At 56.0% G+C, this 26,857-nt stretch overlaps 7 protein-coding genes across 7 annotated transcripts; 2 read left to right on the top strand and 5 right to left on the bottom strand.

Annotated features, from left to right (window-relative positions):
- Positions 1-66: 66 nt before the first annotated feature.
- On the bottom strand, positions 67-2,533 carry LTHEOB_327 (Oligopeptide transporter OPT superfamily; the record flags this gene model as incomplete). The annotated part of the gene is made up of 3 exons (XM_035512174.1): positions 67-1,862; positions 1,923-2,207; positions 2,266-2,533. 3 exons carry the CDS (start codon positions 2,531-2,533, stop codon positions 67-69), a joined length of 2,349 nt encoding a protein of 782 aa, XP_035372329.1.
- Positions 2,534-5,418: 2,885 nt separating this feature from the next.
- Positions 5,419-7,093, bottom strand: LTHEOB_326 (Hexose carrier protein; the record flags this gene model as incomplete). The annotated part of the gene is made up of 2 exons (XM_035512163.1): positions 5,419-6,938; positions 6,997-7,093. 2 exons carry the CDS (start codon positions 7,091-7,093, stop codon positions 5,419-5,421), a joined length of 1,617 nt encoding a protein of 538 aa, XP_035372328.1.
- A 4,658-nt stretch (positions 7,094-11,751) lies between these two features.
- On the bottom strand, positions 11,752-13,698 carry LTHEOB_325 (Peroxin 3; the record flags this gene model as incomplete). The annotated part of the gene is made up of 4 exons (XM_035512152.1): positions 11,752-12,385; positions 12,645-13,041; positions 13,096-13,484; positions 13,541-13,698. The coding sequence occupies 4 exons, from the start codon at positions 13,696-13,698 to the stop codon at positions 11,752-11,754; spliced, it is 1,578 nt and encodes a 525-aa protein (XP_035372327.1).
- A 366-nt stretch (positions 13,699-14,064) lies between these two features.
- On the top strand, positions 14,065-14,738 carry LTHEOB_324 (Autophagy-related protein; the record flags this gene model as incomplete). Its single annotated transcript, XM_035512141.1, has 2 exons — positions 14,065-14,140; positions 14,221-14,738. 2 exons carry the CDS (start codon positions 14,065-14,067, stop codon positions 14,736-14,738), a joined length of 594 nt encoding a protein of 197 aa, XP_035372326.1.
- Positions 14,739-15,922: 1,184 nt separating this feature from the next.
- On the top strand, positions 15,923-16,312 carry LTHEOB_323 (uncharacterized protein; the record flags this gene model as incomplete). The annotated part of the gene is made up of 1 exon (XM_035512130.1): positions 15,923-16,312. The coding sequence occupies one exon, from the start codon at positions 15,923-15,925 to the stop codon at positions 16,310-16,312; it is 390 nt and encodes a 129-aa protein (XP_035372325.1).
- A 1,339-nt stretch (positions 16,313-17,651) lies between these two features.
- Positions 17,652-19,301, bottom strand: LTHEOB_322 (uncharacterized protein; the record flags this gene model as incomplete). Its single annotated transcript, XM_035512119.1, has 2 exons — positions 17,652-18,525; positions 19,249-19,301. The coding sequence occupies 2 exons, from the start codon at positions 19,299-19,301 to the stop codon at positions 17,652-17,654; spliced, it is 927 nt and encodes a 308-aa protein (XP_035372324.1).
- A 1,238-nt stretch (positions 19,302-20,539) lies between these two features.
- LTHEOB_321 (SAC3/GANP/Nin1/mts3/eIF-3 p25 protein) lies at positions 20,540-25,657 on the bottom strand (the record flags this gene model as incomplete). The annotated part of the gene is made up of 3 exons (XM_035512108.1): positions 20,540-25,006; positions 25,062-25,241; positions 25,331-25,657. The coding sequence occupies 3 exons, from the start codon at positions 25,655-25,657 to the stop codon at positions 20,540-20,542; spliced, it is 4,974 nt and encodes a 1,657-aa protein (XP_035372323.1).
- Between the last annotated feature and the right edge of the window lie 1,200 nt (positions 25,658-26,857).

Raw genomic sequence — 26,857 nt, 5'->3', positions numbered from 1 at the left:
AGAAGGCGCAACGAAGACACTCGAACCGAGTCATATTCCGCAACATTGCCCTCATCATCATCACCATCACAAGCTCCCACTACCAGCGACATCCCTCACCACGCCCACCCCGTCGACGCTCGCACACCGATCAAAGTTCCCACCCACATTGTTGCCCCACCACGCCGGCATGGCGACGTCAGCCCAGCTCCCCAACCCGCCTCTGAACACGCCCATGACCACGACCGCGCACGCCTGCGCGCCGGCATCCACGGCCGCGGCGACCAGGTAGTTGTACCTGACGAACCAGGCCGGCCTGTAGCGCCGCAGCCAGAACTGGCTCGCGAACCCGAGGGCGAAGTAGGTCGCCGCGGCGCTGGTGGAGGGGAGCGCGGCCAGGACGCCGGCGGAGGCGGCGACGAGCGGGGTGTTGAGGTAGGAGTAGGCGAGGCGATGCGAGGGGAAGGCTCGGGAGAGGAGGAAGGTTGGGAGGGGCAGGGCGAGGCCGAGGAGTAGGCTGACTGGGATGGCGGCATAGCGGGACGAGGGGAGCGAGAAGAGAGAGCGGCCGTGGAGGCCGAAGGCGGTGGCCTGGGTGTGGAGGTGCGAGATTTTGGCGGCGGACCAGGCGGTGGTGGCGGAATCGTGGGGGTTGAGGAGGATGGTGCGTTGGTCGTTGACTATTGTGGCCATGGCGGCGTAGCTGATTATCGAGCCGATGAGGGTGCCGACGAGTTGGGAGGTGAAGGTGACGCGAGGCGGGAGCTTGGTGTATTGGCCGAGCTTGAGATTTTGCGCCATGCTGAGGGCTTGAGTGATGGAGGCGTGGCCGAAGAGAGTGAAGTAGAGATTTGCGGTTGGGTTTCCCGGGTGAATGAAACCGCCGAGGAGGTGCATGAGGGATTGGACGCTACCCTGGTAACCGGTGAGTGCGGCTTGGGCTCCGAAGAAGGGAGAGAGGAGGCCAGCGAGGAGGATGCTGATGAAGAAGCCGTACCAAGGAAGCGTTGTCTCTGCCGTATAAATGCAGATAAGTCCGATGACGACCGAGATTGTACAAACAGCAGCGTACCACCAGTTTGGGCATTCCTTATATGCGCGCATGAATTGATAGTGCGGGTTGTGATCCACTTCGTTATGCTCGACCACCTCCGGATTGCTGGTCCAGAAAGTCGAGGTTATGAGCTTGTGAAGCTTCTGGGGATACATGAATTCCCAGACCTTTCGTATATCGCACCAGTTCCAGAGCAGAAGATGCACAATGGTGGAGGTGATGTAGAGGCTGTTCGTGAGAAGAGACGCTGCGAATGTACCTGCAAAGAACGGCAGATGCAGTCCATCCGCCACGCCAGGTTCGAGCATAGCCTGCAGGTCAAACGTCTTATTCTGACGGTGCGGGATGAAGTCCGAGCTCGTGGACTTCTCTGAGTAAAGCAAATGTGACATGAAAGGGAAGTCTTTTGCGCGCCAAACATTTCCGTAATAGACGCCGGCGAATAGAACGATGCAGATGAGATATCCAATGAAGTTGTTCGTCAAAGTTTGCAGTGGGAGCCACAAAGGCTGGCTTGTGATGAACTTCCAATCAAGCCCCAAGGATAGGAATCCGAGACCTTCGTTTGTGTTGGAGCCACCGAAAATTGTGGTGAAGACTGTGTTGCTTTGATTTGCCAAGCAGAAGATGCTGAAGCCAGTCAAAATTGGCATGATGTACTCTGGCAAGAACTGCCACAGGACAACCACAGCGAATGTCCAGTACATCACCCGACGCTTGTATCTGGTTTGCGTGGCGTCCTTGTGGAGGGTTTCGAGGAGTGAGCTGACGGGCAACAATACTGGCCAGAACATCTTAGAAGGATACACGACGGCTCGTCGCAAGACTCCTGCAAGGCCATAGCCAAGAAGTTGTGTTGATATTACGATATGGATGGACAGAACTGTACTCGGTGCGTTGTCGTAGTACAGTTTTTGGGCGGCAATGATCTGGACAGCAAGCGCAACTTGTGATGCGGACGAGGCAATGATGGCGGCTGCGGTATGTTCTTTGGAGTTGAACGGATGTGGATTAAGCCAGCGCCCGACGAATCCGCATCTTGGAATGGACCTCTCCATAAAGGTTCCAAGCACATACGCTGCCAAAACTAAGAGGACTTTGGAAATGTCGAGCGTACGGGAGCGGAAATAGTATATTGTGTTCACAATTGCACCGAAGACTCCTAAGACAATGCCTGTTAAGGTCTGTGTGAGTAAGTCCGAGCCTTCCAGAGATGTTTAGATGCTCCTCACCAATGAACCACGTTCGGAACGTCAAGGCATTCAGTGAAGGGTCATCCTCGGCATGGAGAATTTCGGAGGCAAGATCTTGATTCCCTTGGGGCTTCAGGTGCTCCGCAGAAGCCGCATCGGTACGATCGTCGAGACTATCGGCGGGGTCCTGTTTGCTGTCGTCATCGGAAAAGGATGTCATTTCAAAGTCATCCGCAAATCCCACCCCGGATCCTCTGCTCAACCTCCTTGGACATCTGTGTAGAGTGAGATCCTCATCCGACTCCATGATCCGCCTCAGAGCAGAATGCGTAAGGTAATGCGTTGTGTATGGCAGGAAGAGAAGTGGTGAGAAAACCGAGAGGGGTGTAGTAGCAGCATCATGGAAATAAGCTCACAAACTTTTGGCGCAGTGTCGTACACGCGTAAGCACCCTCCGGCCATACCTAAACACTAGGCGATGCTGGTAGACTCTATCCATGTTGCACCCGTGTTTTGCTGTGGTAGTCCAAGAATCTTGGCATCCCAAGATGCTGGAAATCTGTACGGTAGCCTTTTCGGGGTTCTTGATTGGGCGGCTGATCGCTAAATAAGCATGTACTTCCTCGTAAAAGCCCGTTGCCGCCGTTCAAGAAACCGGATGTTTCACTAGTGTAGGGAGACAGTAGCAGACAGTGCCCTACTATTCTTGGCTTACTTCTTCGCTCGTCTTGACTGGTGAAACAATGCGGGGGGGTCGTAATCACAACGCGCATTTCCTGGGAACGATACACACGTAACTGCCAATAGTAAGGCAGCACTCGCTATCTTGGCTGGAGAGACGTGCTGCGAGGAGCAGAGTTTGCCGCAACGCCCTTTCAAATGTCGATGCCAAACCTCCATTGCACGATCGCCCATTCGTTTGCCTTTGTATGATCCTCCTGGGCACTTGGCGGCGTTAAATTTCGCTTGGCGGCTTCCAGATTGGATATATACTTTGTGCACAGGATCGCAAGTCCCGGAGAAAGCAATAGCAGTCGATTTTGGGTTATGTGCGGACGATATTGGCGAAAGTCTGTGTCTACCTTTATATGCTTGGCCGTCAATGCTCCCCGAATGAATCTCAGAGGCTCTACGCAACCGTCAACCGAAATTGCGTTCTTCGCATTTCTCCACTGTGGCAAGGATTTTAGGAATATGCACCCGCATGAACCTTTTCTTTGTTTGACTGCGTAAAAAAGGGGTTGCGATAGGAGTGAGCTGACGGCTCAGTGTATTGCCGAGCTCCGCCAGAAAGCGATGGGATACGTTGCGGTCGTAGATCTGGAGAAAATTGCCGTGATCAAATCTGATAAAGGTCATAACTGACGCCCTCAAACGGGCTTACATCGAAGGCGCCCGACAACAGAAAGAGATCCCTGAGCACCGCAAGGACAACCAGATGATTCTGAACGTGGTCGATGTTCCCATGTTCCCAGGGGTGTACGGCCGCTCGCCTTGTTCACGCCATGCGATAGAAGGAGATGATTGTCTCACTGAAGTCATGAAGCTGACGCGTCGAGGCTGCAGATTCAACGTGTCCAGGTGATTTTGGACCAAACTCTCCCAGACCAGACTGGCGCGGTCAGGTGCATGTTGAGCCAGTTTCCGATGTGCGTAGGTGAGGTGATCTGGACGAATGCTGTCCTTACTCCACCGACGAAGGCAGAGTAAAATCATATGCAATGCAGTCGTGGAAGACGTTCATGCGAAATGACGACAACGATGACGCTCGGGCAGGTGGCGCCGAGAACAACTCCCGCAGTACTAGTGGAGACAGTTGAAGCGGCAGCTCGTGCAAACTTGCGGGAAAGGTGGGCGGGACTCAGGCGGACATTGTGATCGCGTGCTTGCCGATTTTAGTACGTGGCGGAGCATAAAGACAGGGATGTGATCATCGTCGAGTTGCGGTGCAGAAGCTGAAGAGAATGTGGTGTGAGTAGCGCTGCGCTAAAGCTCCATTAACGGTGCCTCGGTACTGGCTTCGCAGCCGACATTAGCATCTCCGCCTTCATTTTAGCCGTGCTAGTGTACTGGAAGAAATACACCACGAGTAATGGCACACTGTGCCTGACACGAAAAAGATATCTTTTCCAGACTCGAATCCATGTCCCTGCGCGCGTAAGCTGCTTTCAATTTAGTATTGCACCCTAGACGAGCGCAACAAGGCACCAAGGCCACTTGCCCGATGCGGACATATACCGCGGGTCACTTCCCCACAGCGTCGATCTGAGCGACTTCAAGCGCACGAAGCGCCCTTCGCGCGACGCAGCCGACCTCACTTCCCTTCCTCAACAGTCATTTGACCCGCGCAGTCGGGTAAAAACTCCGACTGACTCAGTAACGTGAAAGCCGCATTATTCGCGCTTGCTTGCCACCACCCCACCACGGCAAGCAGCTGCCGAGTCCCAACTCCAAGGTACAAAGTGACGTCCTCGAGTCCAGAATGTTGGGAGCCCTTGGTATCATGTGATCCTGTGCACCCCGAGAGTCCACCGAAACAGAGCATACGTTATTTCGCCACCCAACACAGCAGTCACACCACGAGCAACGAAGGTCCAGCAGTATGGTACACCGGGCGGTAGAAATTTCACTCGTTTCAAATCCCCACTAGAGATATGGCACCTTGCTCGCAAAGGCAGTTGCGTCCGGACGATACCTTCAACTGCCCATGACATGAGCAAAAAGTCAGACATCAAGTCACTGTAGCAGATTGAATGACAACAATTTTGGCGAATCTAATCTTGGATTTTGCTATTTTATGGTTCTAAACACCAGGGGTATGCGACGCTGTATCTATATCTCCGTCTTTTCATGAACGACGGGACATGGGACAGATGACCAAAGCGTGAGTGACGTTACACGCTTCGAACCATCCATCCTTCAACAACTTCTGAGTCCAGCTGCGCCAATAGAGACATCTAGTCGGCGGCAGGAGTGTCTGTAGACCAATCTTGCAGTCTTTGGTATCATCGAAAATGAAAAAAGGGGAAGGGAAAAAAGCCCAAGAGCGCCGCGAAAGTATTAGGCGGCGTTGTTGGGGGTAGTAGTACGAAGTCAAAACGCGAAGATGCCATCTAGACAAGCATCATTGGTACAGCGAGGTAGTGCTGAAAAAGACGAACGGGAAAAGAGAGCAAGCTCTGCCTCTCCGGCTTACACCTGGTTGGTGCCGTTCTCGACCTCCTTCTCGGTGTGCTCGGCCTTCTCGTTCTCGTCGCCGCTGGTGTTGTTCTCGTCCGAGACGAAGCCGTACTCCTTGGCCTTGGCATCGATCTCGTCGTCGGAGAGGAAGGGCAGCTCCTTGGCGGCGGTGACGTAGCTCATGTTCTCGAGGTAGCCCTTGGCGAAGATCAGGTCAATCTCCTCCAGAGACCTCATCTTAGTCTCGGGGTAGTACAAGTAGATGACGGGGAAGAAGCAGGCGTTGACGACGGCGAAGAAGAGGTAGGTACCCCAGCCAATGCTGTCGATCATGACGGGAACAACCATGACGATCAAGAAGTTGAACAGCCAGTTGGTAATAGTCGACACAGCGTTGGCCTTCGCACGGGTCTTAAGCGGCGAGATTTCGGCCGGGTAGAGCCAGGGCAGAGGAAGCCAGGTGGCGCCGAAGAAGGCGATGTAGGTGAACAGACCAACAGCGGCACCCTTGGCATCCTGGGGGTTGCCGGGAATCAAACAAGCGAAAACCAGAACCATGGACAAGCACTGGCCAACGGTGCCGATGAGGAACAGCTTGCGGCGACCGGTGCGCTCGATGAGGAACCAGGAGGTGGTGGCGAAGATGGAGTAGACGATCATGTTAACACCACCCAGGAGCAGCGACATGTTGGTCGTCTCGCCAATGGTGTCTTCGAACAGAATGGGGAAGTAGTAGATGACAGCGTTGCAACCGCCAAGCTGCTGGAAGAACTGGGACGAGGCACCGATGAGCATGCGGCGGCAGTGCTGGGTCTTGCCGCCGGTGAGCAGGTCGCGGTAGGACGTGTTGCCACCAGCGTGGCCGGAGGCGCGGATGCCGTCCATGATGATGGAAGCCTGCAGCTTAGTCTCGTCGTCGTCGACGGTAAGACCGCGAAGAGCGGCGATGACCTTGAGAGCCTCCTCGGGACGGTCCTTGCTGAGCAGCCAGCGGGGCGACTCGGGCAGACCGATCATGAAGATGACAACAATCAGACCGAAGAAGATCTGGAAGGCAATGGGGAAGCGCCAAGACAGGTTCTCAGAGCCGTAGCTGCAGCCGTAGTCGATCCAGTAGGCAATCATAGTACCGAAAGCGATGATACCGCCCTCAATGCAGATCAGCAGACCACGGTTGTTCGACTTGGAGCACTCGGCCTGGTAGGTGGGGATCGTCGAGGTGTTCATGCCGTTGCCGACACCGGTGATGGTACGGCCGATGATGAACTGCACGGTGGCCTTGTGTCCCTTGACGGCGGTGATCTGAATGATGACGCCGAGAATCATGATGGTAGCGCCGGCCATGATTCCCTTTCTGCGACCAAGAGCGTCACCGTAGATCAACATGATGACGGCACCAAACAAGCAGCCAACTTCGTAGATGGCAGTGACGAAACCCTGGTAAGTCTTGTCGTCCTTGGTCTCGGGGAAGTAGTCGTTGAAGGGCTCAGCGGCAATGATACCGGACATGACACCCTGATCGTAACCGAAGACTGGACGGAGAGAACAGTTAGGCTCGCAATGCTTGCTGGCTGGCAAATGAAGACTTACGCAAGAAACCGGTGGTGGCAACAATGGAGACGACAAGGCTGAGCGTCTTGCCCCTCATGCCCAGGAACTGGGGCATCTTCACGTCGATTTCCGTCATGATGGCGGACTGTCGAGGAATCGGTGGTGGAGGAGGATGTTGGCGCACTCGGCGCGGGAAAGCACAATGCTTTTAAGTCTCTCTGGGAGCCAGCCAGAGGTCGTGCGAAGTCTGGCTTCTCGGAACCGGGGAACGAGGCTAGCACGTCCCAGGGCAATGTGCGGAGCGGGTATCAAAAGGCACAAAGGAGAAAAACAACGCTGGCACGATGGAGACGGGTTGGATCCGGGGGAGACGGCAGGCTTTAAGTGCAGCGCTCGCGGCGGGCAGCATCATCCCTGCAGACGAGAGTCGCTCTAGCGCAACGGCTTTTTGCAGAGATTGCTGATGGATGCAACATCGTTTCCCAGTCGGTACCAAGGAGAGGACAGCGTCGGGTTGGGCGAGGGAGATGAGGACGTCATTGGCCGGGGACAGTGGCCCAGGCGGGCATAGTGCAGGCCGGTGTCTCCATGTGGGGGCTGGCTGGCGCGCCTGTTGCGGTGGACCCTGTGCTGAGGCGCTGGGTGCGCCCGTCGCCGCTCTCCATGGCGGGAGAGGCGATCTGCGCGCCGCCCAAGCGCAGCGCTGGAGTTCGTGCCGTCGGCCAAGCGCCCCCAAGACGCCCAGCCGGTCTTCGCTGCACCAAGCAACTATGCCGCGCGCCCGGCCCGCCTTCGCACTCCTTCGCACGCCGCCGCCTCGGCAAAGTTTCTCGCGCGCGCCGTTTGCCTCAGCCCAACGCCGCTCTCCCGCCGCAGATGACGTCGGCTGCCCGCTGCGCCGGACGACGCGAGCCTTCACCCACGGCGCAAACCGGGTGCGGTGGCCGGGGCCTGCGCCCACGCCGGGCCAATCAGCCTCGTGGATCCTCCGCCCCAGACCGCAGCGGACACGGCGTCTCGCAACCGACCAAGGGGAGCGAAAGGTGGAGAGGAGGAGAGGAGCGGGCCCACCACCGCTGGAGCCCTGCTGCATTGGCAGTCGCTTCCTGGTGGGCCGCGTCCCCAGTGTTTCGTGGGTTGATGACGAGCCTGGCTGCCGAAAGGGACGCCTTTTCCGGCCGCCCTCCCCCATCTTCTCGAGTCCCCGCGTGGTGCGAGCATCTCAGATACGCATATCTGGCGTGCCGGTCAAACCTCGCGCCAACTCCCGCCCTCACCGCATCTGCCACGCTCTCGCGTGCCCACCAGCCTGCTGCCCACAGCATGCACATGCTGGCACCCTCGGCACTTGCCAGCTGCCGCCCGGCGCGTGGGTGCGATGACGGCCGAGTGGCACGACGCCATCTGCACGCCCAGGATGCGCGTCTCTCGGTTCATCAGGGTCCTCCGCATGCGTGCCGCATCATGCTGACCGCCCTCCTCACCCACACCCATACCCATACCCACCACACTAACGCCACGCCGGTGGCCCGCAGGTACCAGAGCCGCCGACTTGCCCGTTTAGTTTCGTTCCGCACAACCACACCCGCACACGTGAGACAGGAAAACAGCGCGCGCGCAACCCACACCCATGCCCGAACAGGCATGTTTGCATGTCAGGCCAACAGCACGGCCAGCCTGCAGTCGGTCCGACGTCCCTGCTCGAGATGGACCTGCGATGGCCATGGTCGCGCCATGTATGACGACGTCGCGTCTCTGGCGAAAGAAAAATTCAAACAGAAATTTCCTTGATTCTGATTTGCGGCGCGCCTGAAGCGAAGAGAAAACAAGAGTCGGCACCCGCCTTGTGCGTTGCTTGCCGCCGGCTGGGCGTGCGCGGCGTGCTCTGGGCGCTGCGCGGGAAAAAGCCCTGCGGCGTCAGTGGCTTGATCCGAGGCGATCGTTGCTTGTCCTTGGAGTCGCCCGCGAGTCAGCCGCCTACCCGATCTGTTCTCGGAGATGGAGCCTCTCGACATGGGAGCATTACGTCGCACTACCGCGAGTTGGCGCGTGTGGTAACAAGTGACACATGTTTTGCCGACTGTACACGAAGACTGCCGAACGCCCGGCGTTCTTGGCGGACGTGAGATGAAGTAAATCTCTGTCAACGCCTTCAATTTTTTCATGAGAATCCTCCGGTACTGCCCGTCCGTTAATGTCGGCCAAACAGGGATCGGACTTTGCCAGCCGTCTGAAATAAGCACTGCCGTAAGCGGCAGCGACCGCCGACGCGCCTGGTATGCAGCCAGCTGGGATGATGCGACTTGTCGACGGTCTTTGTGGTGGCCGCGGGAAACCTAATCCCGCTTTTCAAACTTCGCCCCGGTTGCAAGACCATTGCAACATCCGTCAAGGCGTTAGGGAGAGGTCTGCTCGAGTTGCAATGCGGGCCAGCCAATCGGACGAAGCGGCGAGCATACTCTGAAGTACCGTTGTCCAAAATGAGCCAAGATATACAATCGTCTTGAAGATGCTATGCATGGATGCTCTCTGCTGCTTGTAGGGATGGCATCCCGAAACAGGCACTGGTCTGTTCCTCCGCCAGAGCTTCATTCATCATCGACAGCGCTACGGCAGCACCAGACATGCGGGAGACCCATCAACCGGCGACCGTTGAAGATGATCTCCTACCGCCGAATGCAAGAAACGACCAGGATGTCGTTCATCAAACCGTCTTGCCTGCTAGGAAGGTGATGTAAGATGGGGCCCTCCACAAGAGCTGCCCCAGACCGACTCTCAGAAGTAGACAAAAGAAGAGAAAATCCTGGGGCCTAATGCAGGCAAGACACTCGGGCGGCCAACTAGCCAGCGGATCATCCGCCGCGAACAACGTCTCCCAGCCACTCGAAGCGCCGGTGCCTGTGTCCGGTCGACCAGCACATACTCGCCTTCCCCGGACGAAGCAGCATAGGAAAACCATGTAGCTGGTTCGCGGCAGTTGGGACGCTAGACGTTCATTGCCCGTCCGGCTCTTTTCCCCTCCTCTTGAGAATATTCCCCTTACCCAGATGGTGGAGTTGCAGAATCTTTTTTTTTCCTTCCTTCCCTTTCGTGGCACCGGGGCTTTGGCTGCCCCTCCCACCCCGCTTTCCACCCCTCCACATCTCTCCGCCATGCCAATGCAAATGCACCTCCGCTCCGCTGCCGTTGTCGTTCTTTCCTCTGCCTCGGCTTAGTTGCTTTCTCGGCGAAGATTGGCACTTGGCGCCATGGCCATCCACCTCTTAATTCATCGTCCCTTCTCTTACCGCCCAGCATAATGCCATCTTCATGTGCCAACTTTTTTTTTTGTTTTCCTCTTTTCAGCCCACGCACCACCTGGCCAGAATTCCTGCAAACACTTCATTGCGATCGCTGCTGATGAAACGCGGGGTGAACAGACGAGACGCAGGTGCGCTCCGGGGCGCGCGCGGCCACGACGTTGAGGCGGCACGGATATTGCGTGCGCGGTGCCTCTGGCGGCTCGCAGCGCGGTCGTAAACGAAAGGATTCCTGTCCGTGTGCGATAAGAGAGATACAAAAGCTGCATCCGTGCTGAAAGTATGCGAGGGCGGTAACGGTTCTATTGCGAAGAGGGCGTTTCAGCGTTGCGCAGGCATTCGCTTCGGCGTCGGGCGAAAGGCCTTGGGAAGAGGCTGTTTCCTGCTCGGCATTGTTGTTTTCGTGGAGACACCAAACGGCACACTGGGCGACATGGACGTTCACTGCAAACGGGCGCGCGAGGGAGAAAGTTTGGATGTTGGAAGGAGCTGAAGTGCTACTGCGGAAGGCGACGGAAGTTCAAAGTTCCTTCGAGCTATGAGTTCATGGGCCAGTTTTCTTGGCCCTCTCATGATATCTGCACGACATGGCTTGCGTCACTGTAGCACAGGCTCCCTCACTTCTGTCTGCCACCTGCTAACAACACTACACAGCTGATGCTCTATCTCGACTGACCCTGTAGGCTTCCCAAAATGGATGTTTGGATAGGTGCGACGGATTGGCCGAGGCAGGAGGGCGCTATCCGAGGAGCCGCAATCACCCGCATCACGTGCTACTCGAAATTGGCAATTGGCTTGGAGTTGGTGACGCAACGAGTGCAGCAAGTTGTTGGTGCGGATCCGGACACTTGCCAATCTCGCCCGCGAATCCGGTGCGCTCCGAATTACTCTCGTCAGAAAGGAGTTATGCTCGACGCGAGTAACCGGAATTTGGGGATCGGCCCTGATGCACGCGTGCGCGAGAAGTGGAGCACCGGAGTGCATGTATGGGGAAGGAAGACGAGGGGGGGAACACGGGGGCGGCACGCGGCCAGCAGAAACAACCGCCGCCACCACCACCATTTCCAACGACTCAGAAGGCTTACCCCGAACCGAGAGCTCTTCCCAACAGCCTGGTCTTGCAATCCTTCGCCCCAGGCTCCACATTTCTCCCACACCCCCGAGAAATTTCGATCCACGGGGAGACGCCTGCACCGCGCGTTCGTGTACGTCCGTTAGGCGAGCATGTGGAGTATCGATAATCCAGCAATTGCCGACCGCAGCTCCGTGAGCCCCTGGGCACCGGCGACCTGTCAACCCAAAAACACTCGGACATGTTCTGGCTGACCGGAACTTCTATTCTTGTTGGCCGCGCTATTGGCCTCCTGCAGCACACTTCGGGGAAACTCACGATGCATCGAGCGCCAAGCTGCCACGAAAGCATTTCTCATTCCCTGGGTATCAGTTCCGGCCGAATGGCCGCTATTGTACAACCCCTGAGTTCAATTCATACACCTCAAGCTTCCCTCGCCTCTTCCTTGCCCACGGCCTTCCCCCATGCTGCCTCGAAGCCGCTGTCCTTTTCTATTATGCTCGCCTCTCCCCCGAGCGCGGCGAATGCAGGCTCGTCCGCAATTGATGTCCTGGACGTCGTCGGACGCGTTTCCGTGCCTTTGCCAACGTCCTCGGGCGGCTCGAAGTCAAAGTTGCTGCTGTAAACAACAGCAGCGAATGCTTCGAGGTCGCGCACGTTCTCCATTGCCGAGAGATACTCATTGTTCGTGCCGCTCCCAATTACATGCGCTTGACGGCAGAAAATTGCAAGGGTGTTCGCAACCTTGGTCTTTGCCGAATTAGGGTCGGTGAGCTCAATGACACGCGCAGAATCAGCAGACACGGGCGGCAGCTTGTACGAGAGTGTGGCAATCTTGCCGTCGATCAGGACAGAGAAGGTCGTGTCGAGAAGAAGTGTCAGGACGTGAGCAAACGAAGGCGACTCGATGATGTCAGATGTCTCGTCAAGTAAGCGGCGAAGAGGAGTGTTGTCCTCGGGACTGGCCGGATTCTCCTCGGTCGCCATGCCAGACTCGGAGAGCACGTAGGACTCTTTGTCAGCCGGAGGAAGAAGATATGCGAGCCACTTTCTCGTCCTGTGATATTTTAGCACATGCCTTTGCGCCACCCGAGGCACAGCTGATTGCAGAAGACTTTGCCCTTTCATGTTCCGCGAGACACTGCCCCCCCTATACGGACAGTTGAAGTCAATATCCAGATGCACGTGTGCGCCTTGAGGTTGCACAAGAACACCCAGACGTAGTCTTCAACCACCTGTGTAACAGATGCAACATCTCGGACGAGAATTTGAGAAGGGCCAAGCTCTTCTACAACCCACCGTAAAGAATGGCTCACCTCCGCTCATCTTCTGTAGCACCTTCAACCTTCTTCCGCACCTCGAGCGTCAACTCAGATAGCCTCTCGAGCGTGATTTCTTCACGTGGATTCAATGGACCGAACACATCCATTACGGCCGAGACCACCTTCTCCATGATGTCCTTGCAGCCGCGGTGCAGGAGCCACCAGCTAAACGAAAGATATTTGCGGTTTGTCTCAAAGTCATTGCCGTACGCTTGCTCGACATTGTCATCTTCGTGGTTCTCCAGGCTGATACCGGTCCCATGGGCAGGGGGCGAGGCCAAAGTGACGACGCTGGCCAAGTAGTTGCGACGACCAAGAAGGTTGAGCTGGATGCGAGTCAAGAGGGTAAGGAGTGACAAGGTGTAGAGCAAGGTGAAAGCTCGTGCAATGGCTATACGAAGTTGTTAGGAGGTCTTGGCAGGAATCGGGACGTGCGAGGGCGTACAATGAATCTTCATGTCGTTCCAAAGCTGAGCCTTGCTCTTCTTAGGTTTCGGGGGGGCCAGAGAGGCTCCGTCGCTTTTCCCTTCGCCATTACCGTTGCCATTGCCACTGCCCACGACCTGGCTGGCGTGCACGATGCTCTCGCTCTGGAAGCTTTTCAAGCTCCGACCATCGTCGTCCGCCGCACTCGGAGCTTCGGAGGGGGCGTCGGTGGAAGCGATGTCGGACGGGGCAACACTGCGCTGCAGACGCTCGGCCTTCTGCTTCTGCAGCTCGCTCAATGTCTGTTCGACGGGCAGGGCGCCGAGGATGTTCTCGGTGGCGGTAGGCAGGATGGCGAGGACGGTGAAGGTGCAGTCTTCCTGGTTCTGCTCGAAACGGCGGCGCAGACTGTGAGATGGTCGTCAGCACGCGTGCTCTTTGTGCGGCGGCGGCTTGGAGCGCACTTCTCGCGAGCGATGCGCTCGTCGCTCATGCGCTGGCGAGCTTCGGAGAGCTTGCCCAGCAGGTACTGGCCAGCAAGGTAGCCGGCGCCCAGCACGCCGGCGCCGATGGCGAAGTTGGTGCGATTGCGCCTGAACCACCGGCGCGTAGCGGATATCATAGTGCTGGCTGGCGTGTCGGGCGCAGCTACATGCTCTGTCAAGTGATGGGTGTCTCGGAGGTTGGGGTTGCGACCAGGTTGGGCGGGCCGAGGCTCGCGCGGGCTCTGGGCTGGCTGGAGCGTGACAGACGAGCGAGCGTGGAGTGAGCCGGAGTCAGCTGGGCTTGAAGATTGCCAGCCCAAACCCCGCGGGCGGCCCCAAAGACACCCGACTCTGACCCCACTGTAAATCCGTCATCGCAACCTCAACACCTCCGTTTACCTCGCCGACCGCCCACTCTAGACGTCCGTTGCAACCCGCTAGCCGCTTCTCCAAGCCCCCATCATCCCTTCGCAAAGTGCTCGACCCCGCGAGCGCACCCCGCCATGGAGCCGCGCCGCACCCCCGAATACGTACTCGAGGTCTTCGCGGATCCCACCTGTGTGAAGGACATCGTCAAAGGTACTTTTCCCTCTGCCGCACTGCGCCGCCCCTGCTGCCCTGGCGCACACGGACGCCCCAAGCTGACACGCTGAGCGCAGCCATCCTGCACACCATCTTCTTCCATCGCTACTTCACGCCGGTGACTCCGCTGCACCGCGACCTGCTCGACCTGACGCTGCCGGCCATCGACGACGTTGATCTCGAGACGCTGATCGACCGGCGCGCGGCCGAGCTGGTGCGCGCCCTGGAGACGGGCGCCGGGCACCAGCAGCGCGGCCGCGGGCAGCTGGCCATACAGTTCTTCGAGAAGCGGCGAAGAAAATCGTATTTCCCGTTCGGCGGGCTAGGAAAGGGGCGCGGTGACGAGGAGATCTGCTGGGAGCTGTGGACGCTCGACGTCACGCTCGCGACGCCCCGGAACGAGACCGACGTCATCAAAGTGAGGCGCGCGATGGAGAAGAGCCTGCACAAGACGGCGCTCAAGATTGTCAACATCGTCAACCGCGACAAGGACCACATCCCGCCCATCACGACGACCGAGACGAACCCGTTTCCGTACCAGATTGTGGTGAACCCGCAAAGAGAAGGATGGGGCCAGAGAATAGGCATATTCTGACGGCGTGCCGCGTGTACACTTGCATTTCCAAGGCGTTTCTGTTACGAGCATTGTATGATCATGCCTGCATATCAGGAGTTGGGGCGGCGGCAGGATCGGGCTAGACGAGCCTGCGGGGTGGTCGACTATACACATTTCGGTCTTCTTGAGATACCCCGAAATAAGCACCAAATACTATTGGATAATATCAAAGCCGCGCAAGACCGGCGTCTCCACGAGCAAGCTGTAGGTAGCAGCACTGCAGCGCTGAGCATCCCTTTGAAGCCATCGCTTACCATCGGCTTTGCACACAGACGCGGGTCAAGTAGCGTCTTCACAACGGCGTGGAGTGGAGAGATGTGGACTGACGCGGTGGTACAAGCATGTACAAGCTGGCCTTGGGAGCGGCCGCCTTTGTCTCAACTCGGGGCTTTTCTTTAAGCCACAGCCGTATAGCCACGCAAGGCGCAGGCAAGAGAGGTGCGGGTATCGGCGCTCTTCACGGCAGGGTTCATGTCGTCAGAGGAGCACGTGCGATAATCCTCCAAGCCCTCCCGCTCCGCACAGCCACGGTACACCGGCCAATCAGCCCTTCACAAATTACTTCATGCGGAAAAGCGCAGCACCGCGGATTGCCACATTCAGTGTTGACGTTGAGCCGCCAGCACTGCGCGCACCGTATCAAGGTGATCAACGCACCGGGCCGTCGATTTCAGCCTGACCACTCCTGCGCTCGGGCGGTGTTGGGTGTGGATTGAAAATAGCAACTTCTGTGTCGCTACGCACCCTCATTGGCCGCCCGTGTGACCGAAGGATTCGAAGCACTCCTGCTATATAACCAGCCAACGTTCCATCGATGCCTGATCTCAAGACAAAGTTCCTTGGCCTGCCGTCATTCTGCAGCACAGGTGAAGCAGTGAGAAGTTTAACTGCACGCTGCCCGCATTTCCACCTCCGACACGACCGTTCCACGACGTGCTCGACCACCCTCAAACAACCCGGATAGCGACACAACTCAGACACTCGAAATAAGCAAACATAAGGCGCCGTGTTTCCTCAGACGCGTAGAGGGGGAAAAAATTCAGCAACACACGCCCAACACCACCGGCTGCAAAATCAGAAACCACACCGCAACCATGGCCCCCACGCAGACCATGGCGCTATCCTTGCTTTCGCTACTCCTAGCGCTACTCCCAACCACAGCAATGGCACAAACCAGCAACTCCGACTTCAATCGCGAGTATAACAACACCAAGAAGACGGTCAACGGCGGCATGATCGCCATCATCGTCGTCGTCGTCTTGTTCGTGGTCGGCGGCCTCATCTCTCTCTTCGTCTTCTGCTGCGTCATCCGCCGGAACAGGCAGCGCCGCAAGCGCCAGGCCGAGGAGATCAGCGTCGCCAACCAGAAGGCCGCCGAGCGCCGTGCCCGCGAGGGCGGCTACCACGCCGCGCCGCAGCAGGAGGAAGGCGGCCTCCAGCCCTACCAATACGGCCCGCCCGCTGGCGGCTACTACCACCCGGCCGAGATGGACGCCTACCAGCCCCCGATGGAGGCCGACTCGAGGGAAAGGGCCAAGGCTGAGATGCCGTAAAAGGGAAAGAAAGAAAAATCAGCCGACAATCGGGGGGATTTCTGTTTCTTTGGGCGTTCGGGGAAAGAGCACGGGGAACTGGTGCCGTGCACAGAGTTATGGAAATGATACCTCGCGGTCCTGCAAGAGACCGCTGTTTTGCACGAGTTTGCTTCTGTTGATATCCATGTAATATACCATGCAGTACCATGAACATGTTCCTCGAAACTGTATTTCGAGATGCAAATGTATGTACACTTTATATCTACGCCCTAACGTTCACTCCACGTAGGTGCCAAAAGAAATGACCGCCCGCAGTTATCTTCGCGAGCAAGGGCATCCGACTTACGTAGGTAGTTGCTGATAGACAGTAGTCACGATGGCTCAAATCTTTCGACGCCCATTGTGGGACCATGGTGCTTTCCTCGCTGAGCAATCACTGGCGGCGACTGCCTCCCCAGAATTTCGACCCCGCTCCCTCCCACTTAAAACTCTCGCTCGACAAGCTCTCTCCATCCACCATCTCCAACCCGCAGTCTTATCGCTCAGCTCAGCCCAACTCTTTTTCACGTCACCACGCCACCATGATCCTCAACGTTCTCGCACCGTTGGTTTACGCAGCCATCGCCATCAGTGTGGTTTTCTGGCTGGTATATATTGCCATCGCAGCTATCCTCTTCGTAAGTGCTCTTTTTTCTCAAGTAGAAAATGCCTATGCTAACTCCGTGGTTGTACCAAAAGGTGAAATTCCGCCGGCTGCAGCGAGAACAACAGCTGTTGAGCAATGAAGTTCGGCAGAAATCCCGTATCCCCATGTCACAATCCGAGCCGAACATTGCGCACACGCCCTTCACGCGCCACACGGCGCCACATGGTTCAGCACCACATGGCTCAGCACCACAGGCAGAAGGGAGTCAGCAAATGTCGAACGCGGTTTGATGTCGCTCGGACAATGACGTGGAGGATGACCTGAGAAGTCCACTAGCATCGTGTTTCCTGTATTCTTCACTCCGCAGGATGATCCTAAGGACCACCCTTTTCCGTACACAGAAGTGACTACAATGAATATCGAATCTCTCTACAAAGGAAATTGCGGAGAAAAGTGAACCATGTGTAGCTCGTATCAGTGTTCCCATACCCTCGGCGGACAGAGACTGTGGCCGTTGATGGACTTGAAAGTTCCCGATGTCTTAAGGCGGCTGATATGTGAATTTAGACGATTAAGCTGGTTGGGTACCTTCACGGATCTGATGATTGAAAATTGTGAAGTTACTACAACAACTCAAGCAACTACCTTAGCCCTCTGTTCTTGAAGTCAGATGGAGAGCGGCAAAAACTTCATTTTATGAAGAAACAGTCTTTACCCCCTCCTCTCCTTCCCTAGCCAAACACCATCTCCACTTTCCAACAAATCCACAGACTGATTCTTGCTCCGCGCCCTCCCCCCCACAGGCCTCCTTCCGCTCGCACACCAATCCCACCGCCGACACCCCGACGACCTCCTGACACCCACCACCTTCTCGGACCTTTCCACCAACACCCTCCGCCGCTGCCTCCGCACCACCAACCCAACAACCCCCACCACCAAAATAACCACCGCCACCGCCATCCAGCACACTCCACCGCCGCGGCCACACGCCCCCACCAGCCTCGCGCCCAGGAACCACGCCGGAAACAGCCACGCAAACGCCGCGCGCCGGAACGCCAGCGTCGCCGTGGGGCTGACGCTCAGCGGCGGCGCGCTGACGATGATGTCGTTGTTGGGGATCTGGCTGCGGACGACGGTGACGGTGAGCAGCGGGCGCGTGCCGCGCGGTGGGCCCGGCGGCTGCCGCTTTTCGCTGTCGCCGTCTGATCCGTCGTACCAGCTCTCGTCGTCGGGCCAGATCTCCATGGGCCCGCCGAAGCCTTCCTCGTCGGTCGCGCCCGACCATGAGGCGCGCAGGTTGACCACGGCGGTCGAGGGCGCGAGCCACCACGAGAGGAGGGTGGCGTCGGCGGCGTGGAACCAGGGTGGGAAGGGGAAGGGGAAGAAGGAGGGAGGGAGGATGCGGGAGAGGGAGAAGGTGGAGGAGGTTGAGGATGATGGGGCGAGGTTGCCGACGGGGACGAAGATGGGGATGGCTGCCGAGAAGCGCTCTGCTATGTTGCCGTTGCGGAGGGCGATGCGTTGTTGGTCGTTGACGATTAGATATTGTCTGGCTGGGTCGATGGTGAAGCGGAGGGCAAAGTTTCTGGGAAGTGAAAAGGGTTTGGGTGTTAGTTTTGGGTGAAAGGACTTGCTAATGAGTGGATGAGGAGAGGCTCAGACTGGAGAATGGCTTACCGGTGGTTACGAGCGTGTGTAAAGAAGGTTGAAGGATGCTGTTCTCCTTTATTGGAGGAAGTGGGTGTAAAAAAGCGTGCAGTTCTTCTGAATGTCAGCCGTACTGCTCGGAACAGTTAAAGATTCACACGAAGGGCGGAGGTGTGCGTACTCGTAAATACGGGTAAACTCTTTATGTTGATTAATCAGTTTGGAGGGGAGAGAGACGTAGTCGTCTTCGACGATTGGAGAGGGAAGGAAAAACCATGTTAATGCGAGACCTGCGATACCAACACAGTTAGCATCATTACTCAAATACAACTGCATTTGCATCCATCTACCTGTCCACAGAGCCAGGATAAAGTAAACTGAGCACAGTAGCCATGACTTTCGGGGCATCATGCTGCCACGCACAAAAGAAAACGAAGGAGCAAACGACGATAGGTGTCTCATGATGGGCCCCGGTCTTGAGAAGGAGACGAGGGGCGGACAAGAAGTAGGAGAAAGTATCTGTAGTGCGCTATGACTTAGGGGATTTAAGCTCCAGTGAGCCAATGAGCATAATGCCCAGCGCCCATACGAGCCAGTTCTGGGCATACGCGTCGGTGCGGGGCGGGGATATGGGCGTGCGCGGCGATCATGGACCGCGCACAATGGTCCAGCCACTGCCATGAACTGGTAGAGGACCTTGCGGCGCCACGCCATCACGTGTCGGCGTTATAAATGGTAACTCCCCCAATTACCGGGAACGAGACCCTGGGCCCGCGTCTCCAGTTTAGAGACATCATTTCGCCTTTGCCTCGAGTTTGCGTGATGTTCTCCTTTTCCCCTCCCCTGCTGATATATCTTTACAGCCTCTTGCACGCTTTTCAATCTCGATGACCGCGCAGTGACTGGCGTGTTTGGTAAAAAAAAAAAAGGGTCTGACTATAGGGGGTAGGTGGTAAAATACTCGTGCTGTCGATAGCGGCCTTGTAGCGGCCGATCATATCACGATTACCCATTAATGGGTGGGAATTTACGGTTCCCACCACAACTTTGGTTGTCGATGTTTCACCAATTCTGACCGAAGACTTGGTTTCAAACGTTAGTTCAACAAGTCGGCAGCAATTCCGGTGGCGCAATGAGACATCGGAGAGATTTCGGTCGGGACGCAGGAGTCCACAATAGAGGGGGATGATGTACTCGCAGCCATCCTGGAGACAAGTGCTCACAGGATATATCGAACTTATGAGGGAGCTAGCAACCTAGCTTAAGAATACTGAAAGCCTGTTTCGGTGCTTTGACAAAAGTTAATACTTGCTGATAGGCTCCCGAGAACGGCATTTATCAATCGGCAACTTTGTTTTTCGATCAAACGGTACCGCATGCTTGGAGTGAACCATTCAGATTGATAGCCATCCTCCACGCTTCCATTGAAGCAAGCTACTTCGCAATTCGTTCAAGCTATGCACCGCACTAGCAGTAGCTAAGATACCACTCTCCACAGCGAATCTCTAGTATCCGCTAGCCCACTCGTTCCCCATCTTCACGACGCCTAAAAAGCAGACCGACCGCCTGCACTACCCGCCAGAGAAGCCCATGCGCAAATGAGAGGGAAGATAAACGCCAAATCGCTATGCATGCCAGAGTTACGACTTTCTCCACCCCGCAATGGTTTTCGAGCTTTTGAAAAAAAAAAAAAAAAAAGAAACCGAGCAAAGTCGACGAACTGTTGAATCCCGAATTGACGGAAATGTTTATATGGTACCGCTTGTTCACTATACACGCTGTTAAGACCCGATCGAATGGAAAATCGCTACGGCCTGAGCCGATCATGGGCGCCAAGGAAAACTGTCGACGAAAAGGAGCCTCCAACCTTCCGAGAGAAATGGTAGTCCCGTGAACCAGTGAGAGAAGACCAGGGGACCAGGAATGTCATCTCCAAAACCGTGGCTCTGTCCTCATAGCTCGATCGCGTCGTCGAAGCTGTTGCCCTTGTCTTTGTACTTGCCACTTGGTGTGACACCACGTTCCTCACTGTCTTCGTCGCTCTCTGTTTCTTCCTCCTCAGAAACATCATCGTCGTCCTCAATGATGTCATCATCCTCTTCATCTTCTTCCTCCTCCTCCTCCTCATCCTCTTCGTCTTCCTCATCATCTTCCACATCCACATCGTCTCCTCCCTCGTCATCTCCTTCCACCTCATCATCTCCATCATCCTCATCCAGAAGCGCGGGATCAACCTCATCTTCATCCATCTCGGTAGTTTCGAGACCTTGAGCATACTGGTACTGATCCTCGAACTGACTGTCGAACGCATCAGGCTGGCCATACTGAGTCTCGAAATCCCCCGTAAAAGACTGAGAGCCCCCGACTTGAGTCACTTCCATCACATCGTCATCGTCGTCCAAGTTGGCTGGGGTTTCTTCGCGCTTGACACGGATCTTGTTTTCCTTCACATCATCTTCATCGTCAGACGAAAGTATCATGATCTCGTCGCCTTGAGTTCCCATTCCATTCGGTGTGGGGCGCTTGGAAGATTGCGTCGAGATGAATGGGTTGCTATCGGGAACCATCGAGTTGAACGACTGTGAAGTCGTCCTTGCCCTGTTGACAGGCTGAGAAGAAGGGACTTGTTGATCGAAGTTGGGTTTCGACGGCTTTGCGTTAGTCGATGGTTCGACAGCCCTTTCTTTGCCCTTCTGTGCGTTCGCCAGCCAACGAGCCCCGCCATATTCCGAACGAGGCAGGAATTTGCTCTCGCGACTCCAGTACTTGGGCAGGTCTGGAGGCGCTGGCCGTGCTTCAGGGAAAATAGACGCGCGGAAGGAGCTGTAAGACTGGGCAAGAGGATTGGTGGTCGAGGCCTGAACGGACTCAGACCTCTCTTTCTCGATCTGCTCTCGAATGTTTCGATAGTAATCGATCGACTCAGACATGGACTTCTGAAGCGCACGAGCCTTGGCAATGGTAGGATCCCGGAGAGCTTCTTCGTCGTCGTGCTCCTTGTTGATAGTGCTGGGCGCGCTAGTAACCGTTTCCGCATAACGATTTTCACCAGTTGGCGTACGGCTTTGACTGAGCCGGTAGTCTCGGGTGCCCATCGCAATCCTTCTCTTCCTCTCCGGGGGAGTAACCGATTCGCCATCATCGTCGGAAACGATAGCTTCCTCGTCATCATCGAATTCCCTATACCGCTTTCTGCCCTTCCTACCACCATGCACGTCCTCGTACTTGATACCCATTGCCCGCAGCCTGAAGTAATCCGTCTGTGTGGTGCTGATACGGCCGGTGTAGCTGCTCTCTTTTGGAATAAGAGGATCCCCAGACAGGAATCGGGCGCGGTGTCGGATTAGTTGAGGCGGCTGCATGGGGGCTTTCCTCGACTTGGAGATGCGGAATCCGTCTCTGTCGGGTCCAAGAAGGTCCGACTGCATGCTGCTGCGGCGGCTGTCATTGCTTGGCAGTGCTCCAGACATCAAGTACGATTGGTTCTGCGAGCTAGTGGGGCGACGCATATCCCTCTCGAGAATATCGTGCACTCCAATGCTTGAGCTGAATGAGTCGCGGAAATGTCCACTACCGCGCGAACCGGCACTGGCAGCCAGCCTTCGCATGCTTGCGCCCATAGTGCTTTTGAACTCTTGGACGTCAGTTTCGATCCCAGCTGGCCCCCGTCGAGAGGCAGCGGCGTTCAGCGCGTCACGACGAGCCTTCCTCCGCTCGCGTCCACGGCGCCTGACCTTCTCTGACCGCCAAATGTTTCTCCACTTTTGGCCATATTTGAAGGTGAGGCTCCTTACGCGGAATTGATCAGCAACCTTCTGGTTCTGCTCGTCTTCAAATTCCATCATGGCATCCATGATCACGTTGTGTGCCATGTGCTCTACGAACTGAGCGAGCAGACCAACTTTAGGCTGCATGACCAGGTTTTCAGTGATCCTGTCCACGGCTAGACCTCTTAGCCTCTCCTTCTGAGCCTTTTCTCTAGCGATGGCCAAAGCATCTGGCTGAGGCTGGGGAGGAGGCGCTTTCGGCGCTTGCGCTGCAGGCGGCACTGGAGCGAGACTTGACGAAGGAGTAAAGCTTGGTGGTGTGGAAGTAAGGGTAGAAGCCGGGGTGAAGCTCGGGGGCTGTGAGGATTGAGTGGTGGTGGCATCAACTGTTGAGGTACTTGTGTTGTTTCCAATTGAGAATGGCGATGAGTTTGTGGCGGGCCCAATGGTAGAAGGAGGAGTAGAAAATTTGGATGGGTTGAAGGCTCCAAGTGAGGGTTTCGGAGCCTGAGGACCGAGGTCCAGTGAGGCAGAGGGCGTCGTGGTAGGGAATGGAGATGCAGTTGCAGAAGTCGGAGTGTGATCTGCAGCTAATATAGAAGATGTAGGGCCCTGAGCTGGTTTGAGGGAGAAATTGGTGGGTGAGGTGCCAGAGACCTGAGACGCAGTGAAGCCAAACGGATTCTTGTTCTCGTCTGACTTGGCAGCGGTAGGGGTGAACGAAGGGAAAGGGGTACCGGACGGTGCTGCAGTGGCGGTGGTCGCTGGGGTGGAACTTTTCGTAGCAACTGGTGGGAAGCCGAAAATGCTGCTAGGCGGTTGGTTCTCTTTCGTAGCCTCCGAACTGGAGGTTGCAGACGGAAAGCCGAAAACGCTGCTTTGTGCGGGTTGTGGCTGCTTGCCTTGTTCAGTGGAAGCTGTTGCTGGCGGGAAAAGGGTGGGTGTCGTTGTAGGAACCGATGACGTGGGACGTGGAAACGTGGCAGGCTTTGGTGGTGAGCCTGGAGGCGTATCGCTAGGTTCCTCAAATGAGCTGATCGGGGTCGTCGACTTCTGCGCCTGTGCCGGCTGGCCGAAAGCCGAGAAAGGTGCCTGTTGAGCACCAAGCTGGAACGGGGATGGCTGGGTGTTTGCGGTCGCAGCAGGAGATGCAGGCTTGGCAAAAGGCGATGGCGCCGAGGAAAACGGGCCCTGCTGGAAAGGCGAGGAAGTCGCACTGGAGCTAGGTGCGATGGTTGCCGGAGTAGAAGCTGCTGAAAGAGGTGAGAATGGATTGTGAGCAAAAGAGTTTGGTGTAGACTGCGTCGAACCTTGGCTGGATGGAGTGCCGAAGACTCCAAATCCTGTAGACGGAGTAGAGTTGGTAGGCTGTCCGAATGCTGATGGAGCAGCCGGTGCGCCGAAGCCTGTGGCAGGTTGGGCGAAAGGATTTTTGGGTGCTGCAGCTGCAGCTGCAGCGGCAAAGGGATTTACGGGTTGACCAAAGGATGAGCCAGGCGTGCTCATTGCTTCCGTGTCAGATTCAGAGTCCTGGTTTACAAAAAGCGAAGGTTGAGCCCCATTGACTTCGGGTTCCTCAATCATTCCACGCTCCTTGGCCTGCTTGACCGTCAGGCCACTGACGATGGCGGAATATGATCTGTTGAATCGTTTGGCTTCCACCACCATCTCCGAACGAAACTGCTTCCTCAAGTTCGGGTTGGCTGACGGGAGAATCTTGCCAGGGACCGAAGTGAGGTCGATAAACTCGGTGCCATCTTCTTTCTCCAGGATGGAGAAATTGTAAGACTCGCAAAACTCACGCGCTTCTTCATAGTCGTCGAAGTGCATAACTCTCGCGATCTCTTCCAGACTCCAGTCTTCGACCTTTCTGTCACCACCAATCCGATACGCATTCCAGATGTTATTGAGCATGGACCTCCTGACCATGTTAAAGACCAACTCAGCCACGCAGGCCATGAGATAGGAAACCTGGTTTGACTTGACAATGTTGAAGAACTTTCCAGCGTTCGACTGGGCAATCGGGTGGCTAATCCTAGGGTTGAGGGGCCCCAGATCTTGAGAAGTATCCGTTGCTGTAGTGTAAATCTTCAGCGCCGTCTGAACGCGAGGATTTCTGACTATCTCCGCCGGCCAGGACTGTAGTCGATCCTCAATGTCCGGAACTATAGCTTCCATTTGGAACAAGATGCTATATGCGCGGAACTCGGACTCGTTCGGAGAGCGGTAGCGGTCCCGGTTCTCGTCGTAAAGAGTTATGAGGGTAAGAAGCGTCTTGTCAAGCTGCTCGCGGTCTTGGTGTCTGTCGTACGACGTGGGTACATCCTCCTTCGGCAAAGCCATCTGGTGTAGGGACAGGATGTGGAACCGGGCAATGCGTTCGAAGCAATCGATCTGTATCCTGATATCGGGAGTCTTCGTGCATTGTTGAATCGTGAAGTCGTTCCGCACGGCGCGAGTCCGGTCCCAGAGGAATTTGTGCGCCTTCGCAAGCTCGTGCTCGGAGAGGATGACATTGAATAGGTAGTCGCACGTTTTCGAAAGCGTAGACGGAGGTCGAAGGTCCGAGGGAAGCTGCTCTTCCAAGCCAGCAGCGGCGCGCCTAAACTTCTTAATCATGCGGGCTTCCGAAGGCTCCTTCGTGCCGGGCTCCTGCAGAGGATAGTCAGAAAATGTCTCAGCCATGCAAGTGAGCCGCAGATCATACCAATTCCATTTCCCATACGTCCTTTTGAACCACGCGTTCCACCCTCTCATACTCCGCGCACATGTCCGGGCAGGTTCCAACAATCGTGATGGCATCTTCCAAGCGACGGGGCTTATCGGGGTCCTGGATCAATCCGTTCGCGATCGCATGCTTCCGTTCGAGGGCACGGTTCGACTTGAGCTGTAGTGCGAGAGGGATAGAGTCATTCTAGTTCTTCTTTCTTCCGACCAACGGGAGGGGAAGGGTGAGGGGAAGAGAAGTCAACATACTGTTTCGTAACGCTGAGGCCACGGAAGGCCCGCTGTCGATGCCGGCTGGAAGCTGTTGGTCTGTGAAGTCGAATTGCTGGAGCGGCGCGCCTGCGGACCTCCGAATGTTTGTTTCTGACGGGGGCCGGTTGGAGCGCCTCTGGTCGACGAGCCCCTCGAGGCACCGCGACCGCGACCACCGCGGAAGCTGTGGCCGCCTCCTCCGTCGCTATCGCTGGCATTTCCGGACCCGTTTCTGTTGCTGTTGTGCGCGCCGCCGCGGGTGTATGAGGGTCTCGAGCGGGTGGGCTTCGCGCGGCCGCGCTCACCTCCGCGCGCTGACGACATGGCGGTCGGCAGGGTCGTGTTCTTCCTCAACGATCGGTTTCGCTCATCGGGCGTGACGCGAATTCGAATGTAGTCGCACGGGTTGAGCTATTGCAGGAGGTGCTCGAGCCGCAAACGGCGTGTTGGGCGCGGGTGAAGGTGTGCGGCTCTTTGTCGCGACCGGGTGGTGGTAAAAGGCGACGCGAAGCTCTGAGCTTGGACGCCCGCCAAGCACCAACTCCGCGGCCCCAGCCACACTTTCCTTATGAGGAAACAATCGCTGCCTCACTTCACTTCAATGCGTGCCATTCATAAGTCTTCATTCTAAGTACTATCACGCGACGTGTCAAGCACGCGCTGTGTCCATGGTCAATGTATTCAAGGTTTCGGGATGTCAAGACATGATCTGGCCTAGACATGCATAGCGAAGGGGAGCTTCTAGAGCTTTCCCTTGAATTACATGACAACTAGAAAGCCATACCTTCTTGCCCCAACAAAGCCTTGGTCTCTAGCTATTTTAGAATGATGAAACTAGCGTTATGTTTTTATGCCTAAAATGCACCAATTGAACCAAAGGTATCGGCAGCGACGTGCCCGAGGACTTTTGTTTTCATGTTCTTTACATCATTACGTACGAGTGTCGGCCTCAGCTATTCGTCCACCGATTCAACCATCGATTTTCTACCGTGCTAGATGTGATTCACACTGCCAATTCCACCTGCACCTTCCTGCAGTTGCTGCCTAAACACTACGGACAGTATCTGTCTATCGTCTTCGTCTCCCTCCTCTTTTGCAGACCGTAGTAGCCAAGAACTCGCGAAATGATTGCCCAAACAATGCGTTATTGTGAAGACCGAAATTTATTAAGTACCGCGGCCACATATTGTCACTGTAGCACCACATCTACCAGTGCAGTAACCGAATCAAGCACACCTAACACCGTCAGTCTCTGCTCGTCTCCACTACATTCAAATATGAGAGAAAAAAAATCAAACAATATCCAAAAGCCCGCTCAAACGCTAGACAGAGGCGTGAGAAGAAAAGCAAGACCGATCCGAAAAGAAGACAATGTAGAGATCAAAAGCAATTTTTACCACCAGACTCCTCTCCAGCCGAGATACCCCCAGAAGGCAGCAGAGAATCAAACTCAAACCGCAATTTTTAACCAGTTAGCGAACAGTTTGCTTGCGCAATCCTGATGCGAGTTTGCGACACGCGGTG

This window comes from Lasiodiplodia theobromae (genome assembly GCF_012971845.1).
Source record: "Lasiodiplodia theobromae strain AM2As chromosome Unknown scaffold_1, whole genome shotgun sequence".
NCBI classification, from domain to species: domain Eukaryota; kingdom Fungi; phylum Ascomycota; class Dothideomycetes; order Botryosphaeriales; family Botryosphaeriaceae; genus Lasiodiplodia; species Lasiodiplodia theobromae.
This window is presented reverse-complemented; position numbering and strand designations above follow the sequence as displayed.